Source organism: Talpa occidentalis, unplaced genomic scaffold (genome assembly GCF_014898055.3).
Source record: "Talpa occidentalis isolate TD23 unplaced genomic scaffold, MPIMG_talOcc4v2.1 talOcc4.10, whole genome shotgun sequence".
Taxonomy (NCBI): Eukaryota; Metazoa; Chordata; class Mammalia; order Eulipotyphla; family Talpidae; genus Talpa; species Talpa occidentalis.
The window spans coordinates 32898364-32920264 of record NW_023600993.1 but is presented as its reverse complement, the minus strand read 5'-3'; the positions used below and the strand labels follow the sequence as shown (position 1 = coordinate 32920264).

General features: G+C 48.5%; 2 protein-coding genes across 4 annotated transcripts in view; both read left to right on the top strand.

Moving 5' to 3' along the window:
* The window catches only part of CCDC12 (coiled-coil domain containing 12), a 54783-nt gene extending 39852 nt beyond the window's left edge, over window positions 1–14931 (top strand). Inside the window, exons 3-8 of one of the 3 annotated variants that reach the window (XM_054693742.1) lie at window positions 4278–4357; window positions 5829–5890; window positions 6129–6163; window positions 7162–7238; window positions 7337–7420; window positions 14741–14931. In XM_054693742.1, coding sequence (XP_054549717.1) covers window positions 4278–4357; window positions 5829–5890; window positions 6129–6163; window positions 7162–7238; window positions 7337–7419 — 337 coding nt within the window. In that variant the 3' untranslated portion in view covers window position 7420; window positions 14741–14931. The other 2 variants (XM_054693744.1, XM_037527987.2) reach the window with 2 other exon arrangements.
* A 93-nt stretch (window positions 14932–15024) lies between these two features.
* Window positions 15025–21901, top strand: part of MYL3 (myosin light chain 3) — a 53181-nt gene continuing 46304 nt past the window's right edge. The window contains exon 1 of the mRNA XM_054693726.1: window positions 15025–15822. Coding sequence (XP_054549701.1) covers window positions 15791–15822 — 32 coding nt within the window. The 5' untranslated portion in view covers window positions 15025–15790. The remainder of the gene's footprint in view (window positions 15823–21901) is intronic.

Sequence of the window (21901 nt, the reverse complement as noted above, 5' to 3'; positions counted from 1 at the left end):
AGGATGGGCAAATAACCAGGGCAGGAGGGCCTTGTTCTCAGGGAGCAAGCCATGTGAAATAGTCCAACTCTGGCCTCTATCCAGGGGTCCAGAATAGAGGGGTGAGTATGGAGTGGCCCCAAGACGTATGGGATGAGAAGAGAGGCTAATCTTCCAAAGATTTAAGACTGACAGCATGAATGAATGGGTCTCGTGGGCCAGGAGCTAGAAGGAATTAAACCAGATAATCTGGAAACTTTCTTTTACTTTGACATTCTAAAACTCTGTTTCTGGACTTCATATTTTATAGAGAACATCAACTCTCTTCACCCTCTTCCCCTTAGTTACATTAGGGAAGGTGTATAAAACACTATGAGGGGTGATTTCTTGGGGATCTCCCTGGCTAGTCCATGACTGATGTCCCTGTAGTTGGCCTGGAGGAAGACCTGGGAGTGGTCACTGAACCTGCTCGGGCACTTGACAGGTCTCTCCCAGATATTCAGGGAGAAAATGGTGAAGAGAAAATGGGAAAGGAAGTTTCCCCAGTTTGAGAAGGAGACTGTAGCATGTAAACCTGGGCATCGCTCTGTTGCTTTGACAAAAAACAATGGATGTCACTTAGGAGCTGGCTATGCTGACCCAGCCACATTCCTGCTCTCTGCATCCCCTGGGCACAATTTCTTGTTTCCTTTATCATCCCCCAAGTATTAAAAGGCCCAGAGAGCACCAGCCTTCCCATAAAGCTCCATTCCCAATCCCCTCCCTGGAATTCCTTTATCTGTTGTTGATAGTTGGAGACATGTGTACGCCCAGCCCTTCCTGGAGCTGCTGGGTGCTAGTGCTGGAGCTGGGTCTCTAGGAGCCTGCAGGGCAGGGCTTGCAGGACATCGTCATCAAGTGGCCACGTGCTTGGTGGTACTGGCTGCTGCATAGAGGGAAGAGTGGCAAAGAGGGGGCATAGGAGAGTAGTCAGCTATACCTTGGGGTGGGGGGGGACATTTGGGGAAGGGGGGTAGAGTCTGCCCACAGTTCCACCTCATTGAACTGGCTCTTGAAGCTTGACAGGCAGGAAAGTGTGTAACAAACAGGGCTGGCAGTGACCCAGGGGACATTTGATTAGAAAGCAGAGTGGAGGAACCATTGAGGGATTAGGCCGGGTCTGGGTTTAGACTTGTTTTGGGGACGCTGGGGGCTCTGGATCAGAGGGAATGAGAATGGAAGCACGCAGGTAGCTGCTGTGGGGGAGACGGCGTGACTCAACTCAGACAATGGCTGCCTACGTGATGGGGACTGTGGGTGGTCTCGGGCTTTTGGTTGCAAAGGTCAGGACCTAGAAGGCAGTGGGTTCGCTGGCTTCTATCTGAGATAATCTCCCTTCTCTCTAAAGCACTCCCTTTAGTCTTTCTTGAGCAGATTCTCTGATGGCTTATTTTCCTGATTTGTCTTTGTCTGGAAAAGTCTTTGAAGGCTATGTTGTCTAGGCTTATCAGTCTGGCGTGGCATTATATTTACTTTCAGCACCTTCACTATATCCTATATGTCTTAGAATTTCCATTGTTTTAGTTGGTAAGTTGTCAGTTTTAGTTTCTCATTTGAAGGTTGGATGTGTTTATCTAATTTGAGAGTCTTGTTTGTTTAGTAGTTTGATAGTGATTTGGTTAGGTATGTTTTTCTTTGGAGTTCACAGTGTTTCTTTATGGTCAGGCATTTTTCATCAATGTTGTAACATTTTCAGCCGGCATCTCTTTAAATATTGTTTCTGGGACTGTACAAATGTTAGATCTTTTCACTGTGTTCCATATGTTTCATAAGAATATTCCATATTCTTAGGCTCTTTTTTGTATTTTCCACTGTTTTTTCTCTGGATTTTTTTTTTGATCTATCTTGCAATTCACTAATCCTTTAACTGTATCTAAATTACTGTTGAACCCATTTACCGAGTTCTTAATTTTGGTTATATTTTCAGTTATGGAATTTCTGTTTGATTAATTCTTACATTTTTAGATTCTTAGCTAAAGTTCACCTTGTGGTCTAGCTCCCTGAACTTTTCTTAAGTTCAGTAATTTCACATTTCATTTGTGATCATATAATATAGGGATCTCCTGTAAAGTATATTTCTGTTGTCTGTATTTTTTCATGACTATAATTGAATCCTGGATATTGTATATTAAAAGTCCTGGAGAAAATTTGAAGTTTTTGGATAGCTTATTCTCCTCCAGAGAGAATTCATTGCAACTGCTGGCAGGCAGCTCACATAGGAGTGCCTTAACCAACCCTTTGGGATTGATGAAGACAGAGGCTTCCTCTCACCAGTTGCCCCTTCTGCCATAGGGCAGGCCAGTCAACACCTGTGCCCATACAAAGCTGTGTTTTACCTCAGTTCATTCCCTGCTCTGAGGATGGGAGTCATAGGGCAGCGGTTTACCAGAACCCTGCTCCTTGGCTGCTTTCAATTTGTGTCTCTTTAGCCCCACGAGATTTCAACAAGCCCTACTTGAAAATACACAAATGTTTTAAGGGAGAAAAGGTGTCAGGCTCATCGGTCCCAATTCTCTCTGATTTCAGCCTCTCAAAACCTCATTGCCTCATGGCCAACAAAATAGATTTTTAAAACTGTATCTCTTGTCTTTGTGGGTTTTTTTGTTTGTTTGTTTGTTTCTTAAGTTGTTTTGGGGGTGGAGGAGTATGGGATAATCGTTGGTCTGGTGTTGGTAAGACAAAGCCTGGGAGCAGAACCCAGTGCCCCATGACCTCACCCAAAGACTCTTGCCCTTTGGTGGTGAGGGAACTGTGGTGGGAGGGGGAGTTAATTGGGCATTGGTGAGGGGCAGTCTCCTCTTAGGCTCAGGGGAGGACATGACCCTGGCTTCACAGGGCTGGACACACCCCAGAATAGCTTCCTTATTTATGGATGTAGAAACTGAGGCCCAAAGTGGGACAGTTCCTCAGTGATGTACTTGGGTGTTCTTGACTGCCTGACTAGTGCTCAGCTCTGGGAGGGGCCAAGGGACAGTGGGTAGCAGGGCTGCTGGGGGTGCTGTTCCCAGCCCATGCTGCTTTTTCCTCCTCATGCTGCTCTGGCCTCTCCCTGTCCCCTGCTGTGTCCTCTCATTCTGCTTCTAAAAGCTGGGCAGCTGCAAGGGCTGACGTGGTGGGTACTTGTCACTATGAGTACTGGGTATAGTTTCAACAGACTTTCCTCTCCTACTGATTGTCGCAGAATCCTGAGTCTGTTTCTGAGAGTGATAATTTTTTTTTTCTCACTAGTCCTTGCAGTTTTCATCCCACACCCTGTTTCTCTTCTGCTTTTCTCCCTATACCTTCTTGTGAACAAAAGTCAGTGCACCAAATCACACCCCACTTTCTCTCTCGGTGGCTCCGTGATCTGCTGATTACTGGCAGGCCTGAAATAAGCCATTAGGGAGAGGCAGGCAGGGTATGTGTCCCTATATCTTACAGGAGGCAGACCCTAGGCCTCTGCAGTTGGTTTTCTCCACACAGGCCATGCTGGGCACTGGGGGGAGCTGTGGGCTCAGAGTCCTGGACAGTGGGGAAGGAGATGGTATGTGAGCTGGGGGCAGGGGACATGTGGAAGTTAAGACAGCTGCCACTTGTTCGCTGTGTGGTCACAGACACCTGCCACTCACCTGTTAATAAGCTTGTCTGCCCAGGGGCTAGGAAGTCAGCAACACTTATGCCGGGCACAGAGGGTTTGGTAGATGACTGCCTGTGGGAAACTTCCTGTTGTGAAAATGTTCTCTGTCCTGGAGGCCCAGGCTTCTGAGGGGCCAGCAAACCTTGGACAGGTCTCAGGAGAGATAGCAGGCTGAGAAGAAGGCAGGCTTGAGGCACATTGGCTTTCTCCTTTAGGAGGAACTTGGCCCAGGAGTTCTCGCCCTGGCTTGGAATTGCATTTTGCTTGGTCTCAGGTGCTACAGGCATTGCTGTGTGACCTTACAGAATAGTCTGTCTGATTCTGAGTTTCCTTAACTGTCAAATGGAGGTATCCCAGGAGAGGTGTCCAATGAATGCTCCCTGGGCATCCCTGGTCTGCTCTGGAGAAGGACTGACAATGCAAGTGGGACCTTGGGAGAACAGCCAGTGCTGAGGCAGCCAGGGGCTGAGACTGAAGGTGGGGGAGAGGTTGACTGGCCCAATGATGCTTCTGTTCCCTCTTCACTTGGCCATCTCCAGAGACATCAGAGGAAGATTAGGAAGTATGTGATGTTTTCACAGTCTCACCTGCCAGTGTGGCACACACTCCACTTCATTTCTGCTTGTTCTCTCTGCTCCCACAGGGAACTTAGGTTGAGAAACTATGTCCCAGAGGATGAGGACCTGAAGAGAAGGAGGGTGCCCCAGGCGAAACCAGTTGCAGGTAGGTGGGCTGTGTTTCTCTGCCTCTGCTCTGAGGGCACTGCCAGTTGCTTCTACTTGGCAGGTGTCACCCACTCTCGGAGAATAACTAACAGTGCTGGAGCTGGGAGTTGGGCCTCCAGGACCATCTCAGGGTCTGCCATGCCTGGTCTGCCCTGTTTACACCCTGATTTGGAGGTCTCCCAGGGACTTCCTGCAAGGGAAAAGGCCACATTTCTTCAAAAGACTGCTCTGGGCTGGATGTGGAAGTGACCTTAGGGCCAGTGGGCAGCAGGACAGAGCTATGGGTCCTGTGTGCCTTTGGAAGATCAGCGTGAAAGACCCTAATAAAGACTCAAATTCCAGTGCTCAGAGAGCAGTGGGCAGGCAGATGCCCAGCAGGGTGGAAGCCTGGAAGTGCCTGAACGCAGAGAAGGGGGAGAGAGGTGCTCTTGCCGGTGGAGTGAGGGTTCCTGTCCATGCTCACCGTGATGTGAGGAGCAGTGCAGCAGCCAGGAGCCTCTGACTAGCTGTGGCCTGTCCACAGACAGCCGTCCATACCAGAGATAGGGTGTTTTATCACACAGACTTCTGGCCCTTGTGCTTCTGCTTTTTTTCTTTTTGCCCTCAAGTTTTAACTATACGAGCAATATATGAATAAATACATTTAGCTCATAAAAGAATAAAGTGTTAGCCACGGAACCATACCCCAGCCTGCTTTTCCATCTTCTTTGCCCCTGAGAATTACACTTTCCGGGTGATTTGCTTTGTGGTTTGGGCGCCATTACAGTCAGAGCAGTAAGGCAGGGCCGAGAAGGATGGGGAGCTGGTCCCATGTCTTGCCAGGATCAGCGCTTGAGGCTGAGGGAGGTGAGGCATGAGGGAACAAGGGCCAACTGTGGTGGGGTTGGAGAAAGCTCACAGACCCTAGGTTTGTTGTTAGTGCTTTGGCATTTGCTGCCCCTGGGGTCCCATTGTAATAGTAGCTGTGTGGAGATGGGAGGTGCCTGAGGGTGGCCTCCTCTAGGTGATCAGCACCCTAGTTTTAGGGGCACACACCTGGAGATTGGGATTAAAAGAAAAGCCACCTGTGCCCTGCCCAGTCCAGGGTCCGAGAATGTCCCCCCTCAGGAGCCATGGGAGTTGGATAAGCCAGTTCTCAAGGCCCTTCACAAGAATGTGCTTTGGCTGTGCCCAGGCAGCCCTCTCATTCACACCTGGGAGACTGAAGGTAGCATCCGTGCTTCCTGACTGGAGGTCTAAGTCTCTGGCTGTCTGCCTCCTGCTGGCTCTCCCCCAGCATTGCCTTCTTCCTGGGAAACCCAAGTCCTTCCTCCAGAGCTGCCTTTGCAGGGTCTTCATCTCAGACTGGTTGGGGGCCCCGGGGATAAGAGGGACAAGAAAGCCCAGGGTCCCTCCAGACCTGCCTGCATCCTCCCTTCACCTGTGGCTGCCGCGTGCAATGGTCTCCATTGTTGTCTTGCACCCTCTAGTGGAAGAAAAGGTGAAGGAACAGCTGGAAGCTGCCAAGCCAGAGCCCGTCATTGAAGAAGTGGTGAGTGCCTGTGCGCCCCTTCTCCCGTCCTGCTTCTGTGGGTTCTTTCCTCCTTCCCTATCGTCTCTCCTCTGCCCTCCCTTTTTCTCTTCCCTTCTTTATTCCCTTCCCACCTCCCTGTTTCCCCCTCATCCCATCCTTCTTCCTGCCTTTCCTCCTATTTTCCTACCTCTGTGTCCCATCTCTTCCCTTGCGACTGGGCCCCTCTGGCCCTGACATATGTCTCCTGCCTCCCCAGGACCTGGCCAACCTCGCGCCCCGCAAGCCTGATTGGTGAGTATTGCCCATGGAGCACTAGTGCAGACCGAAAGGGCTGCACAGGCCTTGGGCTGGCCCTTTGCCACCCTGACACTGGGGAGGTGGACAGTATAGACATTTAGTTACATAAGATAATTAGTGTCTGAAATCAGCATGAGCAGGACATACATAGAAAATGAGAGGAAAGTGATATAGATGACACCTGGAGGGTAGAAAGGGGCCCCCCATGGGAAGGAGTTCAGCCAGAGTGGGGAGCTGCCAATTCCTCAGGAAGTCCCTTCTGAAAGGACCTGTCCCCCTTCAGGGCCACAGGTGGAGGTGAGATGGTGGGAAGGGAAGGGTCTGTCCCAGTTCTGCCATAGACCAGCCTTTTCCTCTTTGGCCTTAATCCTTCTGTGAAATGGGAGGTATTCATCTTTCCCTGGCACCCTGTGACTAGGCTGAGAAGAGGGTGAGAGAGCGCTATATGGCCTGAGAGGTTTGCATTCCACTTCACTTTGGGCCAGAGGTACAGGCTGGATCCATCTTGCCTGCAATTCTGTGTCAAGTACAGCATCAGTTGAGCTGTTCTCACTTGATGAAACAAAAGCCTGGGGGTATATGTCCTAGGAAACTTGAATTAGGGAGTATGAATGCTTCTGGAAGCTCCTGGTGGTGGGGGTGAACGTGTGGCCAGATGAGGAGCAGGATCCACAGTGGGGTGGGACTAGCCATGCCCTGAGAGTGACCAGGGACTAGACCAAGAGGGGGCCCCTTAGCAGCCATCTATCGTTGCACACCTTGGCTGAATTCCCGTGTTGGGTCAGTCTGTGGTGCTTGTCCCTGGCCCACTGGACCTGGGCGGGATGGTTGTTGCTGGGTTGTGGAGGATGGAGAAAGGGAGAGGGGCAGCATCCTGGCCTCTCCCTAGGGTAGTCCTCATGGGCATGGTTCCTAATATTGGAGGGGCGGGGCTCCAAGGCCCAACCAGGCCAGCTTTCAGCCTCAGGCCACCTTATACCTCTCTGCTGCAGGGACCTCAAGAGAGATGTGGCCAAGAAGCTAGAGAAGCTAGAAAAGCGAACCCAGAGAGCCATTGCTGAGTTGATCCGTAAGTATGGGGCCTGGAAAGGCTGGATCTCTGCCCTTTGGGTGGTAGCCCAAGCACAGGACCCCTCTTCACCCTGCTCCTGTCTGCCACCCATCCAGGTGAGAGGCTGAAAGGCCAGGAGGACAGCCTGGCCTCTGCAGTGAATGCCACCACCGAACAAGAGACCTGCGACTCTGACTGAGGCATGTCCATCTCCCCACCTCGCTCCCCATCAGCCTGTCCTATGGGAGATGGTCTTGGAACATGGGGACAGGGCTTGCCATCCCTTCCAGTTTGGCTTCAAAGCAGTGACTCCCTGCCCTGTTAGCCTGAACCCCACATGGGGTGAATCAGCTCCTTGTCTCCTGACTGGTCCCGCCACCCAGAGTGGGAGCAAAGCTACCGGCAACCTGTGAGCTTGCTGTGTCTGTACATATGTATGTATCTTGAACTGTTTTTTATTCTCAAAATAGAGATAAGCAGACTGTGTATGGCAGAAATCTAGTAAATATTTCCTGGATCTTTGGGGGGTGTTGATTTGTGTTCCAAACTGGGTAGCTGCAAAGGTGATGCTTAAACAAGTAAGCTCTGTGTTGGACTGAGCGTGGTGAGACTTGGACAGGTGGGAACTACCCAGGCCCGATCTTCTGGGACCAGATTCTGGACCCGTCCTTAGTTAGTGATGATTTTCTCAAACTGCTGGGTGATAGAGACAAAGTTTGAGAGAGTTCTTGTAAGCCCTTGACAGGCTTAGGCCTTGCGGTAGTCCTTGGGACAGCCTGGAGAGGCTGCCACCCTAGACCTCTGTGAACCGCAACACAGTGTGAGAGAGGAGAAAGAGACAGCTCATGAAGAGAGTGAGCTGTGCCCTGGTAAACATCAGCTCTGGGCTGCTCCAGATGTGAAGCCTCTGTCACTGTTCTTACCCACTTGCCCGTCCCAGGCAGCCCCTCTTGCCACTTCACTAGTCAGAGCTAGATTATGGCTTCCCTGATACAGGGCCCTTCTGTGGGGGCAGGTGCCCCATTCTGCTGGAGACTGGGGTCTTACAGACTGAGTTTCAGGTGTGGTCTTCAACTGTGGTTCCCCCAGGTCCTGGCTTTAGGACCATTAACGTCTCTATGGAGCTGACTCTCCAGAGTGACTGGCCACATCTCTGACTCCACGTACCAGTGGCTAACTAGAATTTCATCTCCAGGGCTGTTCCTGTGAGTTTTCTCCAGGGTTTCTCCTTGAGCTTCCTACCCCTGTGCTGAGTCATCATAGTATGACAAGTTCCGGAAATACAGGGCTTAGCTTTGGTGGATGAGAACTCAGGTTACAGAGGTGTACGCACAGTCATGTAATAAAGAAATGCTTTATGTTTAAGTTAAAATTATGCAGAATTACCACAAGGTAATTCATGTCTGGACACTTGCCACTGTGATGAGGGCTAAAGTGGTTAAGTGATGGCTGCTGCGTGAGCAGTGCGACAAGGCCAGGACTCTGATTCCCACCAGGGACAGGGGTCAGGCAGTTGTCAGCACTGGAGTTAGGCTTTCCCTGCATAGCCAGAGGCTGGAAGCAGGCTTCCTTGCCAAGGAATAAAAGGGGAAACAATATCCTAACCACTCCTCACACCCCCAAGCTCCAAGATTGCATTTGGAAGCAGGATACTACTCTGTGACCGTGTGAGGACTCAGACTCCTGGTGACTGGCAGCGAGACTGTTACTCAGCACTCAGGACCAGAGTAAGGATGTCCTCATTTTGGGAGCACCCAGAGCTCCTGAGTCTACAGCCCCCTCTGTCCTAATGGAAAAAGTGCCCTGCAGGAAGGGAGAAAAACAAAAACTAGGGCCTCCCCTGGTGGCGCAGCAGTTGAGCACTGGGCTGCGAAGCTGTCCGCAGCCTCTGCAGCACCGGTTCGATCCCCGGCCACTGGCGAGGGCCCCACATGGCGCGCAGACCTCTCCTGCCGCCCGCTGCTCCCCTCAGCAGTGTACTTCGGTCCTTCTGCCTGCTCTGCTCCCCGCTCTGGCTCTGGTGAATTCTCTCACCCTCCCGCGCTTCTGACTATACCCAGTGCTTGTATAAATAAATAAATAAATCTAAAAAAAAAAATCAAACTACCACAGATGTGATGAGCACTCTAATAAAATGACAAAATACGTGAGACTATCTGGTGCCTTAACGAATGGCCAACAACGCAAAAGTGAGGGAATGGACACCCAAGGACACTGAAACAGGCTCTGAAGTATTTGTTTTATCACCAGAGAGATTAAAAAACAGGACTTCCCATAATTCAAGAACAGGGATTAGATATAGAAAGTACTGATTAGAAATCTTGGAAACAAATATAATATGTTTATTAAAATAAGAAACTCACTAGAAGAACTAATGATAATTTATAGTCAAAGAAGGGATTAATAAATTGAAAGCTTATTAAGGTAAGATTAGTACATTGGAATTGAAGTTCAAGAAGTGAAAAAAGGTGACAGAGAAAGACAAAGAAGGAGGGCTAGAAAGGAGAATGAGAGCTTTGACATGCTGATAGAAGTCCCTGAGCTGAGGGAGTTTGAAGAAAGAAGAGAAAGGAGGGCCTTGCGGAAGGAGTGCTGACCACTTCTCTTTCTGGCATTTAGATAGAGTAGTTGCCTGAGCTGATCCTCCCTTTGCAAACAACTAAAAATACTAGTCAGATAAATAATGACAACAAATCATTTTTAAAATGCATCCGCGAGCTGTCGAGAAAATAAGGAATACTCAGACAAAAAGGTAAGAGGCAGCAGAATGCTTACGCCTGACTTTTGCTGTGAGGGTATTTGACAAACCAGGTGAAATTGGCATTGGTGCTCAGTGCCCGGGGCTAAGACAATCCAATGCCTATGTCTAATATGGGGCCTAGTAGGAGAACCTTCCATAAAGCTGGGGCCCCAAAGGGCAGCACCTCTGTAAACTAGTAATAAATCTGCTCTCTTGGCATCACAGAAGAAATATGAACCTTGTCACCTACCGGAGTGTAAAAAGATCTCCCTTGAGATCCGAGCCAGCCTTCATGTGGGTTTGCACAGGAGAAAGCCAAGCCAAGAATTTAAAGTGGTCCCAGAATGGTGATGATGTGAGACACTTGATACAAGTAGCTGCAGCATCTACTTGGAAGAACCTTTATTAATCTCAGTCCTTAAAGGCACCCCCCCCCCTCAAGTTCAAGAAAAATGAACACTTTATAAAGAAAGAAGTTCATCACATATCATTAGGCAGCAAAGCAGCCAGAGCAAAGTCAAAAAGAACATGATAGAATCAACCTTACAACACTTCAGACATCAGAATTATGAGTCAGTAATTTAAATGTTTAGAAATGATTTATAAACTAAAAGAGAGCCTGGAACATAGGAGTAGATTTGCGAAAGAACCAGTGATGGTCTGGAAATTAAAAAAAACAAATCATAACAATTTAAAACCTTGTATCTGTGAAATCTACTCAGTTAGTGAATGGGAAGCAAATATAGAACAGGAGGCTAAGATATGTGAGAAGATCCAACACAGAATGTGACTGGCATTCCAGGAGGGAAAAAAAGCAAAAAGAGGGCAGAGGTAGTTTTTTCAGATGAACGAGAACTTTTCAAGACTTAAAAATCACTAATCCACAGATTCAAGAAGGTCTGCAAATCTGAAGCAAGGCAGTAAAAGAAACCTTCATTCAGATGGACTGTCCCTCAGCTGGGTGCTGATACTCTTGGAGGACTCATTGAATGTACACACATGATTTGTGCACTTTCTACATGTTTATCACAGCTCAGTAATAAGCAAGGTTGCTTGAAAAATTGTCATGCTCTGTATTAATCATCCACTGCTGCCTACAAATTACCCTAAAACGCAGTGGCTTACATTAACAAATCTTTATTATTTTCTTGAACATTTCTGTGGGTCAAGAATTCAGGAATGGTTAGTTGGGCAGTTCTGAGGCCTTGAGTGAGGTTGTTGTTTTGATGTCCACCAAGGCAGCAGTCATCTGAAGACTTCCCTGGGGGTGGAGAATGTACTTCCTGGCCTGCTTCCACGCAACACTCATAAGGAGGCTTACAGAAGCACAGCACACACATCCTTGCCTCACGTTTCTCCCCAGGAGCCCTGCCTGAGTGTTCTCATGACTTGGCGACGGCATTCCCCACAGTGAGTGATAAGAGAAGCAGCAGGAGGAAGCTTTAGGGCCTTTATGATCTGATCTTAGAGGTCCAACCCATCTGGTCCTACTTCTTGCAGGGAGATCTAAGATGTTTTGGACATATCTGAACACACTGTAATAAATTGGCAGAGCAAAAAGATCAAGAAAAGATCTTAAAATTAAGATCCCTTTCAGGGACCAAGTCAGGAACTCAGTCACAATTAGTATTAAGTGGAATGATGCCTGCTGGTATCAGCGTTACCTTGAAAGAAAGAAAATTGTCAACTTGATTCTATACCCAGAGAAAAGATCTTGCAAGTACAAGGTTTTTTTGACAAACAAAACCAGGAATTTTGTCACCAGCAGACTCACCAAAGGAAAATCCACTTGGGGATAAAGAAAATACTCTGAAATTGGTTGTGGTGGTGATCACACAAATTGTGAATACACAAAAAGCCATTGAATTGTACACTTGAAATGGATGAATTGTATGGGACATGAGTTGTTATTTCAAAGCTGTTTTTTAAAAAAGCTGTTTTTCTCCTTTAAAAAAAAAATTGAGAAGGATGTTTTTAGATTGAAGGGACATGATCCCAGATGAAAGATCTGAGATATAAGAAGGAATGAAGGAAAAAAGTAAATTTAAATAGGCATTGATCTTATAAGATAAAGGTACTTGTGGAGTAAAAGTAAAATATGAGTGTAGGATAAGTGAATTAATCAGGCCTTTAGTGCCACTAGCTTCTGTGGCTATCACTTGCAGCCTTGATCGAGTTAAGCGGAAGGCACTTGGGAGCATGGGCGCAGGGCAGTTGTGGACACCTGGAGCATGAGTGCGTGGGCAGGTGTCAGTGTGCACACCTGAGCACACTGGAGATCTGAGCTTAAACGGAGGGATTGCTCAGAGACGGGACGATTATAAGAGGACAAGCTGCATGACTGCAGAGGGGAGAACATGCAAGAATGCCAGGGATAGGCCAGAGGAAGCATAAAGATTCGTTGGGGGCGGTGGGCTCTGGGAAGCTTGGTTGCCTCCTGAGTCTCTGTGCCCCACGACAGTGAGCCACTTTGAATACATAACAACAATAGTATGTAAATCCAGCGGCCAGAGGTGATTGAAATTACAGCCTATGAAACTCTCAGGAAGAGAGAAAAGACTCCAACTGGGACTGGTTTACAGACAGGCTGACATTTCTAGGGTAACTCTGAAAGAATAGCAACAGTGCATAATATTAATTACAACTAATGAACTAGGCTGCTTTTTAAAAAAACTCATTCTAATGCCATGTGACAAAGAAACCTAAAGTAAGCAGAAAGATTGCTTTAATAAATAAAAGGAAAAGCTCCATTCAGCACAGAAAGCTGAGGTAGGTGGATAGTGTCAGACAAGGGAGTCTTGCAGACGCAGTTATCAGCTGCTCTGGTTTGCAGTGGAGCTGACCTCTCACCTGCTGCGTGAGAGTAGTAAAGGGTAAGAAACTAGAAAAGTTGAATACGCCCCTCTCCTCTGAGCAGCAGGTGACCTGCAAGTGTCCTGGTTGTATGCTGCATGTGTGTATCAGGAGACAGGACAGGAATGCTTGTCAGAAGCATCGTTCATAACAGCACGCACACTCAGTGACAGATGCAATAGTAAGTTGTGTTTCTTGCAGTGAAATGAGCTATCACCACAAGCAAGACGATGGCTAGATCTTAAAGATGCAAGTCTTGGAAGAAATGGAGTATGCACTGTTCTTATGGCGGCATCTGAGGATCCCTGACACACGTGGCTGATAAAGCCAGGCTTGCCGCAGGCTCTGAGAAAGGGCCCGTTGAGGCTCCATTGATGGGTTTCATTTTATTCTCTAGCTTTGCATTTTATATACCTTGTATGGTGTTTATGTTATATTTCACACACAATTTTTTTATAAAGAGAGAAAATTCATTACCCAAATTACTCAATAAATGTGAAGTGGAATTTTTTACATGGCCACGACAATGATCTAGATTAGCAAGTTTAGAGCTACACGTGGGTGAGGGGGCATGCTGGGAATGAGTTCATTTCTGTCAGCAGTAGATAACTAGGAGACTAATTTTTCCTAAGTGCTTAGGAAACAAATGTCAGTCTGTTCAGTTGTAAATAAGGGCAAGATGGATATTTTCATGCTTGTGACACTTTGTGTTTACTGCACACTGATATTTTCTGAAAGACCTACTGGAGAATGTACGGCAGCAGGAGGGACTGGGTCGGGGCAGGGAGAGGAGTGTGGGAGTCAGGACTACCTCTGGCTACATTCACAAACACGCAGGGGTTTATGTTCTTGGCTTAAGTCTGAGGTGGTACAGTGACTCCTCAAGGCACCAGGGACACAAGTCCCTTCTGTCTAGCCAGCTGAAGAAACCGTGACTTCAAGCCCAGTCCACCAGGCTCACCTTCACGTCTTATCAGCCATAACTGACTGCAGATATTCGGCGAATAATGGTATTTTAAACTGGGCATGTTGCCACCATAATAGAATTTGAAGTTCCAGATAAAGGAAGAAGGTAGAATGCGTACTGGGAAGGCAGCCAGCAAGCAGTGCTGACATAGGATGCAGGAAGAAATGAGCAAAGAAACTGGTCAACTTTGGGCAAGTTGATAAACTGACTAACCTCTGGCAAGACTGACAAACATGCAAGTTCGGAATGTTAGGATTGAAATAAGGCTATCACTACAGACCCCACAGATGACAAAAGGACAGAAAGGGGCTTTTATAAAGAACTAGTCACAACAAATTGGTAAATGGGCCAGTTTCTTGAAAAGCATAAACTACCATAACTCACCCAAGATGAAATAAATATCTGCATAGCTCTGTAGCTGTTAAGGATAGTGAATTTGTAATTTAAAAAACCCTGAGAAATCTCCAAGCCTGGATGGTTTTATTGACGAATTGATACAGCAGTGTAATTTAGTTCTTATCAAAGTCCCAATGAGATCTTTATCTAGAGGTAGGCAAAGTTATTCTGAATTGTGTCTAGAAAGAAAAAAAATAGGGTTGTTTCAGCAAGGTTTTTTTTTTCCTTTTTTTTTTTTTTTAAGAATTATTTATGCATACAAGAACTGGGGTATAGGCCAGAGATGTAGGGGGTGAGAGGATTCACCAGAGACAGAGTGGGGAGCAGAACAGGTAGACTGACTGAAATACACTGCTGAGGGGAGCAGCGGGCAAGTCAGGAGAGGTCTGCTGCGCCATGTGGCTAGCTCCCTGGCCGGCCAGGGATTGAACTTGTGCTGCAGTGGCTGCTGATTGCTTCATAGGTTGTGTCTTTACCCCTTGCGCCACCAGGGAGGCCCCGTTTCAGCAAGTTTTTTAACTACAAGAATAAAACAGGACTCTACCTATTTCAACACTTCTGCAGCTACTGTAATCGGATGGAAAGATGAGCCCGCAGTTCAATGGAGGTGAATAGAGGACTCAGAGGTGGCTCCCTGCAAGTTTGGCCAACTAATGTTTGATAAAGGTACAAAACGAACTCAATGAAGGAGGGATAGTCTTCAGCAAAGGGTGCTTGCATAATTGGATATTTGTAAACGAAGTAAAGAACCCCAACCTAACTTCAGACTTTCTACAGAAATTAAAGTGAGTCATAAATTTATTTATTAAGATTTTATTTATACAAGAAGCGGGGTATGGGTCAGATATATGGGAGGGTGAGAGGATTCACTAGAGACAGAGTGGGGAACAGAACAGGCAGACTGACGAAATACACTGCTGAGGGGAGCAGTGGGAGAGACAGGAGAGGTCTGCGGCGCCATGTGGGATTCTCACCGGCCAGCCGGGATCAAACTGGTGCTGTAGAGGCTGTGGACAGCGTCACAGTGCGGCACTCAACTGCCTGTGCCACCAGGGAGGCCCTGAGTCATAAATTTAAAATGTAAAACTTATTTAGGAGAAAACCTTCAGGACTTAGAGCTTTGTGAGCAGTTCTTAGAAATGAGAGCAAAAGCATAATATGTAAAGAAAAAAATTGATAAAATTGACTTAGCTAAATGAAACACTGCTGCTCTGACAAGATCCTGTTAAGAGAGTGGAAAACAAGCTATAGACTGAAAATACTTGCAAACCCCTTGTCTAGAATAGAGAACCCTCAACAGGTGACAAAATACAATTAGAAAATGGACAGAAGACACGGAGACACTGCGAAAAGGAGATGTAAATGGCAAACAGGTGAAAGATGTTCAATATCAGCAGGAAATTAAGGCTATGATGTGAGGTCATTACACACCTATTGGGACAGCTAAAATAAAGTGTTACTACCAAATACAAGCGTGTGGGGAAGCTGACTTGTAGAGGCATACCTCATTTCATTGCACTTTGCTTTATGACACTGCAGACGGTGTTTTTCACAAATTGAAGGTTTATGGCAATCCTGTGTCCATCAAGTCCATAGGCACCATTTCCAGACAGCATGTGCTCGCTCACTTCCTGTCTTTGTCACAGGTACGGTATTACATTGTGTTTTTAGATAAGCTGTTGTGTATTTAATGGAGTATGATAGAGTGTAGACATAACCCTTGCATGCACTGGAAAGCCAAAAAGTTCATGTGGCTCACTTTATTGCAGTATTCACTTTATCACAGTGGTCTGGAGCCATACCCTAAATATCTCCAAGGTGTGCCTTTCCATTGTTGATGGGAATATAAATGGTCCAGTCACTGTTGAAAATAGTTGGGTAGTTTCTTAAGAAACTGGGTTACCATATAACCCAGCAGCCAATCTCCTGGATGTTGATTCCAGAGAAATAGAAACTTTCTACATAAAAGCCTGTACACAAATGTTCATAGCAGCTTTATTTATAATCACCAAAAGCTAGAAATAAACAATGCTGCATGCACTATTGCTTAATGAATGCCACATAATTTGAATTTGTTGTTCAGGACACATTGGTTTAAAAAATAAGTGCAGATCTTCATCTTAATGGAGGTTACCCAGTGAGATGATCTAGGTCTTTCCCTTCTTTTGGTTTGGGATTAAAATATTACAGGAAAATTGATGAAATAAGTATGTTGTCAGTAATTACAGTAGTACATCTCTGACACATTGGCATGTGATCTACAATGGCATTGGTGAACATTTTACACTTAGTATAACCTTTTAAAATAGTAAATGTTTTTATCGGTGAAAAAGGCCAGTCAACTTACAAAACAGGTGACTGTTTAAATTGGTACGTCCAAATCAAGGCCTAGTACTCAGCAATAAAACAGAACTAACTTGATACAAACAATGGCTTGGGTGGCTCTCGGGGGCATTAAGCTGAGTGAAAAAACATTGAAAGGTCCTGTATTGTATGATTCCCTAGCTTTAACATTCTTGAAATGACAAAATCATAGAAAATAGATTAGTAGTTGCCAATGGTTAGGAACGGTCGGGGCAAATACATAATGGGATAACTTGAAGGAGATCTTTGTGGTGTATAATAGCTCTTGATTGCAGTGGTGATTACATGAATCCACACGTGATCAAATGGAATGAACACACGCACATACCCACATTGTGCCAATGCCCGATTCCTGGTTGTGGTGTTGGATTATTATTGTGGAAGATGGGACCCTTGGGGGAGACTGGGAAGTGGCCCTCAGTTCTGCTCTGTACTATCTCAACTTCAGAGAATATGTATTTTAGAATATAAAGTTTGGAAAATGTTTTCAGATGTGAGCGAAGAAACTGGTAAAACATGTTAAAGTGATTTAAAAAAAAAAAGATTTTTGACCACAGTCTGGTGGAAGATTGGATGGGGGTAGTTTGGTGGCAAGGAGTCCTGGCTTGGGTTGGAGGGACAAGTGGGGTTTATCAGGCCCCAGCAGTCCCAGTGCTGAGGAGATGGGCAGTTGAGTGGCGGTGCCCAGCTCTGTGGAGCCCTAGTATGCCCACCACTGCACCTTTATTATCTGAGACAGCCCTGACTGGTCCTCCCATGATTGAAATCCTCAAAGACTTCTGGCCTCCTGGTCAGCTCAAGAGAGTTGTGGAAACTGAGACGTTCTACAGTAGCATAGATGTCCCTTCCCAGCAGAGGCCAGGAGGCCAGGACCTACTAGCCCAGAGACCCAGGCTGGGGTACTGGGAGGAAGTCATTCCTAGGATAGGCCCCCAGAGGCCAGGTGGACACTGGGGCTGGTGCAGACTGTTCCACAGTGGAGAATGGTGTGCTTGGGGTCAGAGAGGCACAGCCCCTAAAGTTATAGGGGAAAACCACTGCCCAGCCCAGAGGCTGTAGGCTGAATGTGCAAAGGAAGCCAGATTGCACAGTCTAGTCTGTTGGACTGCCTGTCCAGCTTCCAGTGCTGGACATCCTCCTGCAGTCCCCTGTCAGGGTTCCATGCTGCTGCTCACCACCTTTTCGGCTCTAGTGTGTGAGGTGCCCACTGACCTTCAGGTGGCCTCTCTTGTGCTCTGAACTGCATCCAGAGCCTGCCGCAGCGCTGCCCACCCCTATGGAGCTAAGGATTCAGGCACTCATTCATCCTGTTTCCTGAGTACCCACCTTGTGCCGGGCACTGCTCCAGGGGCCGATGGTGTAGCTGTGAATTCAGTGACGTACTCCTCTCCTGGAACTGACCTTCCACGTGGTCTCGAGATGTGTGCTGGGAGCCAAGCCCCTTCCCTCAGACCATGTGAAAGACCTCACTTGCCCCAGAACTGTCTGGCTGGGCATTACAGCGGAGCATAGTGAGGGGATCTGGGACCTCAGCGGAGTGGCCACATGGGTGAGAATCTCAGCGCAGCCAAGGCCTTTATTTCCCCCACTTCACTCACACAGCCACTGGGGGGCAGCAGGAGATACTGATGGGGCCCCTGAAGGGTCAGCAGGCCTGCTGGTAACAGGACAGGTTTTCTGTAAGGCACATCACTCACCAGATGATGCACCCTGGCCTTCCCGTGTGGCCTGTGTCATTTGTTGACTGATGTCAGAGTTGATCATGAGTGTGGTTTCCTCAATTCCAACTCCAGAGCAGTGAAGGTCTGGGTTCAGCAGCCTCCCCTCTCGCACCCCACACTGGCTTCCCTCAGGTTCCAGGTGTAGGCACTCCAGGGTATGTGGACTCCAGGTGGAGGGTCTTGAGTGCCTTCTCCTCCCTGGGGCAGCACCAGCCCCACCAGATCACAGGAAGCCTGATCCCTCCCATGGGGGGCTGCACGTGTGTGAGCATGTGTGCATAGAATACCCACTATAGCCTGGCTGGGAAAGGGACCTCCCTGGAGGGTCAGCGCCCCTTAGCTCCTGGGCCAGGCCTCATGGGTCTGTCCTCAGCATATGTTGCTTGGAGCCAAGTTCCCACGATACCTATTGTTAATGCAGGGGCCTTAAAGGTAGTGTAGGGGGCTCCCCCACCCAGTGGGCCTGGATGGGCAGAAGTGGGCAGTGCATAGAGTGGAGATGGTATGTGTGCTAGGACCTAGGGCTTCCTTCCTGAGCTCAGGCCTCGCCTCAGGGCCTCTGGCAGCCATGGACCAGGCAGGGGTGTTAGGCTATTTCCTGAGCAGCCTGCTCCTTCTCTATTTACTGGTTTTCTTTAAATGTTCCCATTACTCAGGCCTCTGGTCGGGTCGGCACTGAGACAGAAATAAATCCCACAAGGCAGCCCAGCCAGAGACTGGGAATCTGATTCCCCCTCACAGGCCGGAAGAGGCCCCTGTGCAGGGCATGCCAGACCACGGTGGCCCACACACTCACAGAGCCACGAATGTGGCCATGCAGCCCCCATGCACACTTGTGCACATGTATGTACTTGCATATGTAACCTCCACACACACAGGCATCTAACATCCACATGTACCGCCAGTCAAATATGCCTCGCACTCATGCACTCAGTCCGTACACACACTCATGCGCACGCTCCCTGACAGCCAGGCTTACACTCAGTTGTGACCACACATTCTGGGGCCACAAACTGCCTTCCTTAAGGCACTGGTAGGTGAAACAAATGGTGAGACGGGCGGGTGAAGGGATGAGGTAGCCCCGGTGCAGCTCTGGAGGAGCTTGGCCTCATGGGAACACAGACCAAGGACTGCCAGGGCTTCTGAATTTTTAAGAGAAGCTGGAAAGCTGAATTTTTATGTGAAATATCCTGATTTTTAAATGTTGGCTCAAGATGTTGAAAATACTGTGTGGGCCAAACCAAACACATCTCCAGGCCAAATTCCACCCACAGGCGGCGTTCTCAGACCACGGGTCCACACAGACACACACACACACACACACACACACACACAAATAGACACAGACATACAAACAAATACAAATAGACACACTGGTACGCACACACACACACACAGTTATACATACAGTTACACACACAAATAGACCAAAAGACATATACAGATGCAAACATACCTGGATACACACAAACCATGGATACAGGTATACTTAGAAATGAAACCACATATACAGCTAGGCACGTATATGAAAACACATGTCCACAGATAAACAGACACAAATATACACGTGCAGATACACACCACACCACAGCTCTCTCACCCATGTAGGTGAGCTTGTTGGGGGCAGGTGGCCTGATACTATGGCCTCTGGGCAGGGTCACACCAAGGCTGTCCATGACTCATACAGGCTGGAACTGGGAAGCCTGCTGGGGCAGCAAGTCCCCAGGAGGGACAGGTTGTCCTGGGCTGACAGAGCACAGCATGGAAAGTGGAGAGGAGCAGGTGAAGGGCCTCATGCACCAGGCCTGGGAGGAGTCTAACTGGAGCCATAGACTCTGGGCTCTGAGGGAAGCTTGGGGTACCACAAGCCCAGCCTCCCCTTCTCCAGAACCCCCTCCTCCCAATCTGGCCTTGCCCCCTCCTCACAATTGGGAAGAAAAAGCAGGAGCTGTTTGACCATGTCCTCACCCCACTGTGGTTCTGTCTGAAGAGAACTGATTGAAAACCACAGGGCCTTCTAATCAGGAAGCCTTTGGGGAGATTGAGATTCACCCCCTACCCCCACCAACCCTGAGGACTCAAGGAGGGAGACCTAAACAATAGGTGCATAATTAATGCAGGAACATGAAGGGGCCCCACCACCCTTCCCTTTAACCACAGAGGGAAAGTGATGCTAGAAGTGGTGGTTGTAGGTCTAAACTCAGTCTTGGGTCTCCCAGACTGACCCATTTCCTACTAAGTCTTGCTGGGGTAGCTGGCCATCAGCCCTTGGATGAAAGGAGTCCCCACCCACCACCTGTTGGCCCCACTCTCTGCATGACAGTGATGCTGAAGGAGGGAACCTATCACTAGGAGGAGGAGGATGTACTGACCCCAAGACTGCCCAAGGGAAAGATAGGGACTCTGTTCAGGCAGCCAAAACCCAGTTTGAGGGCCCGCTGGGGAGCAGGGTACTGTATTGAGCCCATCCCGCCCTGGAGAATTGACTTCAAGGAGAAGCTGAGGCTGAGAGGGAAGGCTGCTTGCCTGGATCGCAGCACACGAAGCCAGTAAGGCCCAGATCCCTTTGTCTCTGGAGTCTCCTCTTCTGCGCTCAGGAGATGGCTCCTCTGCCTGTCACTGCTTGCTTCAGTTGCCCATAGTAGCCAGGAGTTGGCTGAGAAGGCATCAGGGATCTCCTGGACCCAACCCAGGCTGAATGCTGGAGATACACCGCAAGCCCCACATCCCCAAATCCCTCTGACTGGGTCCCCACAGCCAGACCTCTTCCAACGACCAAGGCAGAGCCAGGGCCCTCATAGATCCGCAGACAGTTCCTTGTCCCCTCACATAGCCTCAGAGTAGGGCTGTGACCTCTCAGACGCCAGGGCAGTGTCCTGTCCATTTTATGCTTCCAGAGAACTTGCCCTATGTTCTCTTTGGCCCCTCCACAGGTGAGGGCTCTCTGAGTGTGTGGGGCCATCTCTCCAGTGTGCTTGATCCCTAGACCCTGCTCTAAGCTGGGAGCTATGGACTCAGTCTCCTGTGAGGCCAAGCCTGTCTTCAAGGAACCCCTTGAACATTTCTTCTAAGGTCTTCAGAGCTCCTTCTCCCAGCCTGGGCTGTGGGAAAGAGCAGGCCTGTCCACAAGTCCAAAACAGCTGGGAGTTGTACCTGGCTACCTTATTGACCCAACTTGGAGTCCAGGGAGCCCATGAGATGCCCATACATGGCGGTCAAGGAGGCTGAGGAGTTGGGGTCTCTTGGTATCCTCCTTGCCTGCCTGCCCGCCTCCCTGCTCGGCTGGTGTTTACGTGTTCCCTGTGGCTTGGCTGGGCTGTGAGGTCTTGAAGGGAGAAGTGACCATCTGGCTCCAGCCCCTGCTCAAGGCAAACAGGGTCCTGACTGCCTGCCAGGCCTGCTGAGGGCTCCCACTTCCTCTGCCAACACCTGGATGGCCCAGGCATAGCTCAGGGGCCTCTCTGAGTTGGGGGTGGGGTAGGGGAGACAGCCATGTGAGGCCAGGAGCTCCAAGTCTGAATGGGGAGACCTGGCCCCGGCCTAGAGTCTAGACTGATGGAAGAGGTCTTTCCTGGACCTGTAGTTTGGAGGGAGAAATGATACCCAGTCTCAAGAGGGAGGGTATCTGTCTTGGGTGCAA